Raw genomic sequence first — 12,263 nt, 5'->3', positions numbered from 1 at the left:
ATACAATATTATTAATAATCTTAATTATTACCGTATCAAAGAACATCTAGCTACGCGCGGGCACGGGCCACCTCGCTAGTACCCTATAAAGGTAATACAATGGCCTGGTAATACAATGTCCACACAGTAATCCTAATAACTATCGCTAAAAGATAAAGCTGATGATGTCCAGTGCTCCATCTATTGAGTAAAGGAAAAAAGAACAAAATATACACAGAAAAATAGCAGTGGTATGTTTTTCAAACCGAGCAGAAAGGACTGTTGGAAAAATTAACTCGGTGCATGATTCATATACAATTGATAAACAGATAATCAACAGTAAATTGTGTTCTCCACACTTGAACTCTGGAATCTAATTCTGATCTTTGAGCAGACTGATCTGATTCTTGTGAATGAACGAGAATGGTTTCAATGTGTGAAGTACAACAAGAGATCCTATGGGTCATGTATCGCTACCTACATCAAACCCAGCACCCGTCCATCCTGACCCAGAACTCAATCTTCCCTTGGGAAGGATCATCACACCACCCCTCCCTCTTGTGTTTGATGGTCTTCTCTTCTTTTCTGACTCTGCAGGTCTTTGCTGCTGTCCAATAGAGGCGAGCTCTGTACCATTATTCAGAGGGCCAGTTGGAGTGGCAGAATTTTGTGGCATGGGCAGCTGGGGTACTGAAGTTGTTGTAGCATGCTGTATAGTATTAACACCCTGATATAATAATAAAGCGGTGAGCCAAGCATTAAACCATGCAAGTATGCACTCAGTCGAGACCAAAAATAAACATAATCTGCCTCCACAGCACCAAAACAAAGCTACTGTCTACTGAAAATCGGGAAGCTTGTAACCAAATGGGACTGATCCTTATTGACAACGCTAAAACAGAAATACTGACAGTGAGGAAATAATGATTTCACAGGGACTGATTAATGAGTTGACTTACTGAAACATCGACAGAAGCCCTGCTGGGATTTAAAGATTCTAAACGCTTCTTCAGTTCCTCTAATCTTGTATATTGGGTAGCAGCACTCTCCTGGACCTAGTAGTCAAATAAATCAAACAAGATCTCAACAACATATATTGCAATGGTGAACATATCTTCATAAAAGAAAATCTGGAAATTTTAAAAGCATACCAGATGGTTCAGATCATCACATAGTTTCTGCTTAGCATCTTCTTCATCTTTAACAACTTGTGCAGCAGCTTCCCAGGCCTAGAATACCAAATACAACTTAAGATATCAATATAGCATATAAAACATGACATTGTTAAATTAAGAGAAGAATGAAAGAGAAGCACGAGAATTTACAAAGAAAATAGGGAAAGAACAGTAGAGGTCTGATCATCTACACATGAGAATGACATTATAACTGCGGTTTCCAAAATAACAGAAAGTGCAGTACAATAATTGTGGATATAGGAAATGGAAACACAAATATAGAGACATGCGGTTAATTGTTAAAGACACAATGTCCATTATTCATCTCAAAATGTGCCTTCTTCTTAATACAAAGATATGTAGTTCTTGCGTGTTCGAGGAAAAAAAACTGGTCGCAATGGTTTGTAATTCAACCTAGCAAAAATATGAGCTTACATAATTTTGTAGCAATAGTAACTTTAGAATGTGCTCCATGTATGTTTGATATTGCTTCAGATGAACATAAATTCGACATACGAGATTTATTGAAACCTCCATACAGGCACTAATATTACAGTTTGCCTTACGGTGCTATTACAGCACTGAGAAATTTGCTTATGTCCTTGGAAAGAGAATTGCACCTTTATATTCAGAACATGGGCAGCCAGTAAATAGACATGTTAAAGAACAGAGACTTTATGAACAAGGAGCAAGTAAACTGTATCAGATAATGCTAAAATAATTAAACATTAATATCAAATTCCAACTTAAAATGTCCAACCTTCTTTGCCTGTTCCTCTTTCACCTTGGCTAAACGTATTTTCTCTGTTGACATTTCAATCTTTTTCCTCAAATGCTCAAGTGCTGAAGAATAAGAACAAACGAAAAGCAGGAACAAGAAATAGGTGAGAGTACACAGTACATAGATTGTAGAAGGTGAATCAAAGGCACTAAAGGTAAGAATATTCTGTGTATAGAGGTCAAATATATTTGCCATGTGAAAACCCGTCAGATACCTGCTTTCTTTGGTCCAGCTGTTAGTTTCATTTCAAAAGTCAGGTTCTCTAACTCCTTTTCTACTTCACGAATTTTGGAATAGTTCTCCTGAATGTATCTGAGACATAGAAATAAGCTTCATTACAAAAAGAAAATTGCATGTGCACATATGCACCATATAATGCATTACTAAACATACATTGGCCAATATGCTACAGTTATCAGTTCCTGGTTTTCCAAAGTAAATGGTCCCTAGAGATTATTACATTGCCAATAAACACTTCCCTGTGAACCTGGCTGTGACAAAGATGTGGCTCTAAAGACTGAAGTAACACATTACAGGGCTCCAAAGACCGATAAAGCTTCCAAGGTAAGCACCTTAGTGGACAACGAAAATAGATATTACACTATAAGACATATACAGAAGCAAAAATTTGGGCATGCGCCTAATATAATCATTATATTCATGTGCGATACATTGCAAGCATAGCACTTAACAATAATTGGAGGCTAGGGAACTCCATATATGTAAAATAAAGCAAATTAAAAAACAGTGTGAATAATTTTATATCAGACAGTCACACAGCAGTGATGCCAAATGTACAGAAGATGAGAACATAACTGAACATATCAAGCAAAACAGAGTAATACAAAATGAGTGATTGGTGTCACATGGAATAGAGTAGCAAGTTCAGGCACACCTCCGTTCCCATGATTATGATGCAGGTATTGAGTATGATCCCACGTGTTCAAGGAAATGCAACATTGATAACCTTTTTTCGGTGAAAAGAAAGAATAACTGAACTTCTTAACAATCATTAATTTGTTGAAGGGCATGAGCTGGCACTCACTTATCATGAATGGCATGTCTCATTCTTTCATGGAATAGCAATAGTGTAAGTTTGTACTAGTAAAGCTACTAAAACCCTCAACGAATAAAAATTGTACTCCCTCTATTCCAAAATATAAGAGTTTTTAGTTTTGTCTTATGTCAAACTTATCTAACTTTGACTAACTTTATAGGAAAATACACCGACATCAAGAACATCAAATGAGTTTCACTAAATTCACCATGCAATATGTCTTGATAGTGCATTTATTAATTATTAGGTAATGTAGATGTTAATATATTTTCCTATAAAGTTGGTAAAAGAGAAAGTATATCAGGATTAGCAAATACTCCCTCCTTTCCAAAATAAGTGTTCATTTAGCCTTCAAATTTTATCCCACAAAGAGTGTTCTTTTATATTGTAGTGAAGTTCATCTAATTAAAGCAATGTCAAATATTAAGAAAAAATTATCTAGAGAAGAGCATGGAGCCAATCAAATGCTTACGTAGATGCTACTTTTCTGGTTCCAATGCATTTGCATTCATTGAGGATATAGGGAACCAAATAAACAGCGCGGTTTTCAATCACAATTGCTATAGTTAATTAGGGGTAACATGGTCATTTCTCACTACTAGTAATGCGTCTGAAATTTTCTAAATGAACACTTATTTTGGGACGGAGGAAGTAAACAACATTGGAAAACAGATGTCAGCGAGGCACTGATAACTTTACATGAAATCTTTTATTGGACTATAGACTGTACAGAGAACATTAGCATTAACAGTACTTCAGTGCCCCCATTGTGCTTTTTTTTGTCTAATTGAGTCGCAAGGTAGTGGCAGTTCTAGTAATTCGAACAGTTCAACATGTTAATTTCAATTCCTAAGCTGACTCCTTTCCTGCAATGCAAACATCTATCTCATTTTCCTCTTATCCTGAAGGACTGAGGAGCAAATGCTTCGTAATGGGCTGCCCCCTCATGAGTTGAAGGTCAAGAAGAATTGTCCTGTTACATTGCTTCGTAATCTCGATCCTCATAATGGCCTCTGCAACGGTACTCGGCTGGTGGTACGGGGTTTTCAGAATAATTCAATTGATGCTGAGATTGTTAATGGCCAGCATGCTGGAAAAAGGGTGTTCATACCGAGGATACCAATATCTCCTTCCGAAGACCTCACTCTTCCGTTCAAGTTCAAGAGGAAGCAATTCCCCATTCGGTTGAGTTTTGCGATGAAATTAACAAGGCGCAGGGTCAGGCAATACCTAATGTAGGTATCTACCTCCCCGAGCCTGTGTTTTCACACGGACAGCTGTATGTGGTGTTGTCAAGAGGTGTATCTCGTGAGAGTATGTGGGTTCTTGCAAAGAGAAACATGAACATCGATCCTACCGGAAAGAGTACGAAGAATATTGTATACAGAGATGTCTTGGAATGGTGAGGTGGGTTTGTGCTGCAGCTTTATATAACTATCATGTGTAGTAATATGCATTTATGCACTCATAGAGTCATGTGCTTTCGTGCTCTTCTAATCACATATGCTGTTCCTGCAGGTCAGGCCCATGGAGATTGTGAGTGCTTATAGCTTATCGGAATGTTTTCAGATGCTAAGAATTCATGATGATTGAATAGAAGTTTGATGTAAATACGTGTAAACATACTTGTTGTATCTTGATATGTGACATGTCTATTCTTGGATTAGTCCTATATATATTCTTTTCTAAAATTTTGGGGAGTATGAATAAGATTATGTATATATGGTGAATTTGTAAATTTTTTACACGGATGTATCATGTGAGGTCCCCAATGCATATATATACTCAACATTTCACGAATATTTATTCAGTTATCTAGGAACCACCTTTTTTTTCCTATAAGGAAAATGTTGTGGCCGATGCGCTAATGTTGATGCCCCATGGCTGTACATGTTTAAATTGGGGCGCACAAAAAAGAAGGATAGGGACAAGTTCTGATCATTGAGTCCAATGATCAATTGGGTGAGTACTATAATAGAAGTATAAATATATGCATGTGTGGTCCACCAAATGGAGGCCGAAAAAATAATGTAATTATCTTCCAGTGGTGGAGTATTAGTTTTAAAAACAAAAGTAAAAAAAAAAATTGGCCTTTAGGGGGTAAGGGCCCATCGGGCTTGACCCATAGGGAGCCTAGTAACGGGCTCGACCCAGAACAAGCCCAACTGGCCCAAACCCGCACCCAAGAGGCGAGTCAACAGTGTAACAGAGGCAGCGCACGGAGTTCTCGGAATTTCAATAGCTGTGGCGAAACTGTTGGTTGTAAAGCTTGTATTAGCTAGTATTATACTAGGTTCCTTAGTGACTAAGGTAGGCAGGTTGCTAGAAGGGTCTTTTGGCTTCTAGGTGATTAGGAGTTAGAAGTCAATTAGGAATTGGCTTGGTATCAGATTGAGCTGTAAAAGGGCACTGTAGCAGGTCGGTTACTGTAGCACCGACCTGCTAAGTCCTATACAAGGACATGTATACTCCTATGTAAGGGATAGCTTCATTTTTTCTTACTCATATCTGAGTTGAAACCCCTCTCCTTGCCTCCTTTTGCTAACAATTGGCATCAGAGCCGTGTTTAGGATCCATGGCAAGCAGAGAGTCAGCCCCGGGAAGGCAGCAGGGGGGAGGAGGGAGGACGCCGTCTCCTCGGCACAAGAGATCGCCATCTCCACCACCGCGTCGACATCATGGCCGACCTTCTGGTGCGGCGCGTGAGGTGATCTTTGAGCGAGTGGTGGAGAGGGCGGGGTCGGCATCATTGACCTATCCTGTACTCACACGCACCAAGTACACCGAGTGGTCGTTGGTGATGCGTGTGAACCTACAAGCAGCTGGGTTGTGGGAAATTGTCAGCACCGGTGAAGGGGAATACCGGGACGACCGCAGCGCGCTTGCAGCAATTCTCCGCGCGGTGCCGGTGGAGATGCAGGCAGGTCTTGCCGTCAAGGAAACCGCCAAGGAGGCTTGGGAGGCGATCAGGTCAGTGCGTGTTGGGGTGGACCGTGTGAAGGAGGCCAACGCAGAGAAGCTGCGAAAGGAGTTCAATGAGCTCCGTTTCAAGGCAGGAGAAGGTGTGGAGGACTTCTCGCTGCGACTGAACACGTTGGCTAATCAGCTGCGTGTTTTGGGAGAAGATGTGTCTGAAAAGGATGTTGTGAAGCGCCTGCTGCATTCCGTGCCAGAAAATCTGGAGCAGATTGCTCTCTCGATGGAGACTCTGCTTGATTTGAGCACGATCTCTATTGAGGAAGCTACAGGCCGTCTGCGTGCTGTGGAGCAGAGGAAGAAAACTGCACAAGCCCAGGTGAAGGATGATGCTGGCCGGCTTCTTCTCACAGAGGAAGAGTGGCTGGCGCGTCTAAAGAACCAGGGTGCAAGTGGTGACTCAAGCCACGGCAGGCGAGGTGGCGGTGGCGGTAGGGGAAGAGGTCGTGGACGATCCAGAGGCCGTGGCGGTGGAGAGGTAGGATCGCATGAGGGGAGGGACGATTCTGAAAATAAGTTTGGTCCCAAACCAGGCGATGTTTGCAACCGCTGCGGGAAGAAAGGGCACTGGGCATGGGAGTGTCGGCAGAGGGAGAAGGCGAAGGCAAACCTCGTCCAAGAGGAAGAAGGCGCCCTGAATATGGTGACGGCCGTCAAGATCACGGCGCGCTCATCAGGCTGCTCAAAGGGGAAGAAGACGGTGGTGAAGCACATACAACTCGAAGAAGAGAAGGTCTTCGTCCAGCTCAAGGATGAGGGAGTCCGTGAGAGCAGGTAGTGGGTCCTCGACACCGGAGCCACGAATCACATGTCTGGATGCAGGGAGGCTTTTGCTGAACTGGACACGGATGTGTGTGGCATCGTGCGCTTCGGTGACAACTCAGTGACCCGGATTGAAGGCTGCGGCACGGTTCTTTTCATCTGCAAGAAAAGCGAGCACAAGGTACTTGCCAACGTCTATTACATCCCACGCCTTACAGCTAACATCGTAAGCGTGGGCCAATTGGATGAGGCTGGGCACGAGATCGTGATCAAGGAGGGTGTGATGAAGGTGATCGATCCATGCGGGCGGCTGTTGGCTCAGGTGCCGCGCATGGCAAACCGGCTCTTTGTGCTCAACATCGTCATTGCACAACCGGTGTGTCTAAGTGCGCGGGCAGAGGAGGAGGCTTGGAAGTGGCATGCACGCCTGGGCCATCTAAATTTCCAGGCACTGCGGACCATGGCGCGCAAGGAGATGGTGCGCGGTCTGCCGGAGCTGACTCAATTGAACCAGCTGTGCGAGGGATGCATGGCGGGAAAGCAACGGCGAACGCCGTTTCCGGCAAAGACGGAGTACAGGGCAGAGAAGGTGATGGAGCTTGTATATGGGGATCTATGCGGGCCCATCTCGCCGCAGACGTCGGGTGGGAGCAAGTACTTCTTGCTGCTGGTTGATGATTACAGCAGGTACATGTGGGTGAAGACCTTGCGGTCCAAAGATGAAGCAGCGGAGGAAATCAAGCTGTTTCAAGCAGCTGTTGAAGCTGAGATAGGAAGGAAACTAGGTGCCTTGCGCACTGACAGAGGAGGAGAGTTCACCTCTGTTGATTTCATGAAGTATTGTGCTGAAAGTGGCGTGAGGAGGCAGCTAACAGCTCCCTATTCGCCGCAGCAGAATGGTGTTGTGGAGCGACGAAATGGGACAATAGTGGCGACGGCACGGAGCTTGTTGAAGGCGAAGGGGATGCCTGCGTACTTTTGGGGAGAAGCGGTGGCTACAGCAGTATATCTGCTGAACCGGTCACCGACAAAGGGTGTTCATGGCATGACGCCGTTTGAAGCGTGGTACGGCAAGAAACCGGCTGTGCATCACTTACGCACTTTCGGTTGCGTCGTATACGTGAAGAACACCAAGCCCAATCTAAAAAAGTTGGAGGACAGGGGGCAGAAGATGGTGTTCATTGGGTATGAGAAGGGATCAAAAGCATACCGGGCATATAATCCAGCCACAGGGAGAGTGGTGATCACCCGTGACTGTGTTTTTGATGAAGGGGATCAGTGGGACTGGTCAGATTTGGAGAAGGCGGAGATAGCAGGCGATAACAGCGGCGGCAGTACCTTTACTGTTGAGTATCCGGTGGTGGGAAACAGGGGAGCTGGAGCAGAGGAGAGTGAGGAGAGCGCTCCAAGTGTTCAATTTGAACCTGAAACAGAAGGGGGCGCCAATATTGAAGCAGAGGAGCCGGCCACTCCATTGGCAGCTCAATCTGCCCCTGTTCCAGAGCCATCCCGGTGCAGTTCGTCTCTCCATCAAGCAGTATCAATGAAGACCACTTAGATGCAACACATGGTGAGTCTCCTGTGAGGTTTCGCACCTTAGACAATATTATTGGAGTTGCTACTCCACCAGGACTGGCGACACGACATCTGGATGGAGGGGAATTACTTGCAATCAGTGCAGATGAGCCTGCATCTCTTGATGAAGCACTGAAGCAGAATTGCTGGAGGAAAGCAATGGCAGAGGAGCTAGCTGCCATTGAGGAAAACAAGACATGGAGTCTTACCACTCTCCCTGCAGACCGGCAGGCAATAGGTCTGAAATGGGTATTTAAAGTGAAGAGAGATGAACAGGGAGCTGTAGTAAGACATAAAGCAAGGCTGGTGGTGAAGGGGTATGCTCAGAGGCAAGGAATTGATTTCGAAGAAGTATATGCTCCTGTAGCACGCATGGAGGCTATTAGACTTTTGCTGGCACTTGCAGCTCATCAGGGCTGGCAAGTACATCACATGGATGTGAAGTCAGCCTTCTTGAATAGGGATCTACAGGAGGAAGTATATGTAGATCAACCACCAGGTTTCTTTGATCAAGAGAACCGGCACAAGGTGTATAGGCTGAAAAAGGCATTATATGGATTGCATTAGGCTCCAAGGGCGTGGAACCAGAAGCTGAATGAAAGCTTGATCTCACTAGGTTTCAAGAAGAGCCCTTCTAAACATGCCATGTACTGCAAGGGTGATGATGCTGGGAGGCTGGTAGTGGGGGTGTATGTGGATGACTTGGTGATCACAGGAACTAGCAGTCAAGAAATTCAGAAGTTCAAGAAGGAAATGGCTCATTTGTTTAAAATGAGTGATCTTGGTCTGCTACACTACTACCTGGGAATAGAAGTGAAGCAGCTAGAAAAGGGAATATCACTGAGTCAAAAAGCATATGCTGGAAAAGTTCTAGAAAAGTCAGGAATGGCTGGGTGCAATCCCTGCAAAATCCCCATGGTAACCAGGCTTAAGTTAAGCAAAGGGAGTGAAAGCCCTCAAGTTGATGCAACCAAGTATAGAAGCCTTGTGGGAAGCCTCAGGTACTTGGTTCATACCAGGCCTGATCTTGCTTTTGCTGTAGGATATGTGAGCAGATTTATGCAGGAACCCCATGAGGAACATATGGCTGCTGTGAAGCAAATTCTGAGATATGTAGCTGGGACATTGAACATGGGACTGTTCTACTGCAGGGAGAAAGGGGAGAAGCCACTGTTAACTGGGTTTAGTGACAGTGACCATGCAGGTGATGTGGATGAGAGGAAAAGCACATCAGGGATCATCTTCTTCCTAGGCAGAGCTGCAATATCTTGGCAATCAGTAAAACAAAAGGTGGTGGCAAATTCTAGCTGTGAAGCTGAATATATAGCAGCAGCCACTGCAGCTTGTCAGGCAATTTGGCTGGTCAGAGTGCTAGCTGATATCATGGGGACTGAAGTTCAGAAGCCAACGCTGAGGATTGACAACAAGTCTGCAATCTCTCTCATCAAGAATCTGTGCTAAATGATAGGAGCAAGCACATTGATGTTAAATTCCATGTGGTGAGGGAGTATGAAAATACTGGGAAGCTAGAGGTCGAGTTCATTGACACTACTGAGCAACTGGGAGATATCTTGACAAAACCACTTGGAAGGCTGAAATTTCAGGAGTTAAGCGACAAGATTGGGATTTGTCAAGTGAAGTAACCATACAAGGTTTAGGGGGAGAATGTTGGTTGTAAACCTTGTATTAGCTAGTATTATACTAGGTTCCTTAGTGACTAAGGTAGGCAGGTTGCTAGAAGGGGTCTTTAGGCTTCTAGGTGATTAGAAGTTAGAAGTCAATTAGGAATTGGCTTGGTATCAGATTGAGCTATAAAAGGGCACTGTAGCAACCGACCTGCTAAGTCCTATAAAAGGACATGTATACTCCTATGTAAGGGATAGCTTCATTTTTTCTTACTCATATCTGAGTTGAAACCCCTCTCCTTGCCTCCTTTTGCTAACAGAAACCCTGCTATTTAATCTAGCTTTTCAAATAATTTTTCGTTAATACTATATAAATGTTATAAACGTGTAACATAGCAGTTGGCAAGGTGGGACTAATCCAACGCTGCAGTAGGTCTCATTCGATCGTTACTATGTGATCCAACTTTTTAAATAATTTTTCTTTAATACTATATATATGTTATAAACGCCGATTTCTTTGTTCGCACCATGGTTATTTATGAAACCTAAAGGATTCCCTTCCCATCTTGTAGACACGCAAAGCTCCTATATATGGAATTATTTGGTGTAACGAAACTTTGTTATTTATTAATGAGATTTTTTTAGTAGTAGTTCGATGCAATCCAATCAGTTTTAAACACTTTGACTTTTAAACACGTGCCTGCAGGTCAGCGATCCACTAGTTTTCTAAACGAACACTTATTTTAGGAAGGAGGGAGTAAACAACATTGGAAAACAGATGTCAGCGAGGCACTGGTAACTTTACATGAAATCTTCTATTGGACTATAGACTGTTACAGAGAACATTAACATTAACAGTACTGCAGTGCCCCCATTGTGCTTTCTTTTGTCTAATTGAGTCGCAAGGTAGTGGCAGTTCTAGTAATTCGAACAGTTCAGCATGTTAATTTCAGTTCCTAAGCTGACTCCTTTCCTGCAATGCAAACGTCTATCTATTTTCCTCTTAGCCTGAAGGACTGAGGAGCAAATGCTTTGGATTTACCACTTAATACATAGGACACATGGGAAACAAATAATTCAAACAGAGGTTTGTGCATTAGGATTGCTCCATTCCTCTTCATGCAGCTGCATTCTCACACATACAGCCGCAATTTCTACTCATGTACACCCATCGATTTGCAAATGCATAAAATTTATATCCCCATAAATTATGAAGGCTAATGTAGATCCACGGTTTCGGATGAAAGATTCAAGATTAGAGGAGCAGAGGAATGGCTTACTTCTTCAGCTGCAGCTGCTCCTCCAAAATGACCTGTGAAAAAGCCACCCGACTCGCAATCAAGAACCGCGGAACCCAGTAAACACTGGACCATTTACGAACCAAGAACGCGTCGGGGAGGATGAGAGGAGGCGTGCGGGATGCCGACCTTTTCGGTGTAGGCGATTACGGGAGAATCTTGGGCAAGACCGTCGGGGCCGATCTCCGGCTTCAAGGTCAGCGCTGGTGCCGGCGGCGGCGCCGCCATTCCGCCGGGATCTGCTATCTGCCCTTTTACCTTCTGCTCTTTTTTCCTTTTCTTGTTATTGGCCTCAACTTTTTTTCCTCTGCCGCGAGCTCGATTGTGCACTGCCATGTTAAGGCGGTGTCCGGTGGACTAAACACTCTGGTTGTATAAAACATCGAATGTTTGTTAATAATTAGAAGTATTAAATTTAGACTAATATAAAATTAATTGCATAAATAGAAACTAATTTGCGAGACAAATTTATTAAGTTTGATTAGTTCATTTTAACAATATGGTGCTGCATTTTGGATTAATTAGGTTTAATAAATTTATCTCGCGAATTAGCCTCTATCTATATAGTTAGTTTTATAAATAATTTATTTTTTATACTTCTAGTTAACAACAAAACGTTCCATAAGTGCTTTGGGCCTGATTGGTTGCTCGTATGAGCTTGGCCTGGGTCGCATCATTGAGCCAGGCTCACACGAGGCAACCTTGATGCATGCAAAGTTACCTGTGTGTACTATAAGTAGAGAAATTGTTTGGTTGCTCGTATCAGTCGCCAAGTACAGAAAGCAAATGCAAAAGAGTTTGTTTTGTTGACCGCATGCATAGATGTTACGGTAATCTCCTAGGCGATATGGTGAGAATACCTCCACTACATCTCAATGTTGCTAATTCCTGGTTCAAGCAGATCATATCAGCTTTAATTAAAAAAAAGCAGATCATATCATATAATTCTTTGCCAAATCGTCATTAGTTTGGTGCCTTATGTCGCATCAAATAGAGGAGAGAGAAAAATAAGGGCAGAAAGGAGCATGGGCAATG

At 43.3% G+C, this 12,263-nt stretch overlaps 1 protein-coding gene across 1 annotated transcript; it reads right to left on the bottom strand.

The window, feature by feature from the left end:
• Positions 1-222: 222 nt before the first annotated feature.
• Positions 223-11,560, bottom strand: LOC112874653. The gene is made up of 7 exons (XM_025938102.1): positions 11,358-11,560; positions 11,211-11,242; positions 2,150-2,247; positions 1,915-1,997; positions 1,131-1,208; positions 939-1,034; positions 223-706 (listed from the first exon to the last, which is right to left on the bottom strand). The coding sequence occupies exons 1-7, from the start codon at positions 11,454-11,456 to the stop codon at positions 443-445; spliced, it is 750 nt and encodes a 249-aa protein (XP_025793887.1). The 5' UTR covers positions 11,457-11,560; the 3' UTR covers positions 223-442.
• Positions 11,561-12,263: the final 703 nt, after the last annotated feature.

This window comes from Panicum hallii, chromosome 9 (genome assembly GCF_002211085.1).
Source record: "Panicum hallii strain FIL2 chromosome 9, PHallii_v3.1, whole genome shotgun sequence".
Taxonomy (NCBI): domain Eukaryota; kingdom Viridiplantae; phylum Streptophyta; class Magnoliopsida; order Poales; family Poaceae; genus Panicum; species Panicum hallii.
The sequence above is the reverse complement of the archived record's forward strand: the minus strand, read 5'-3'. Positions and strand labels throughout refer to the sequence as shown.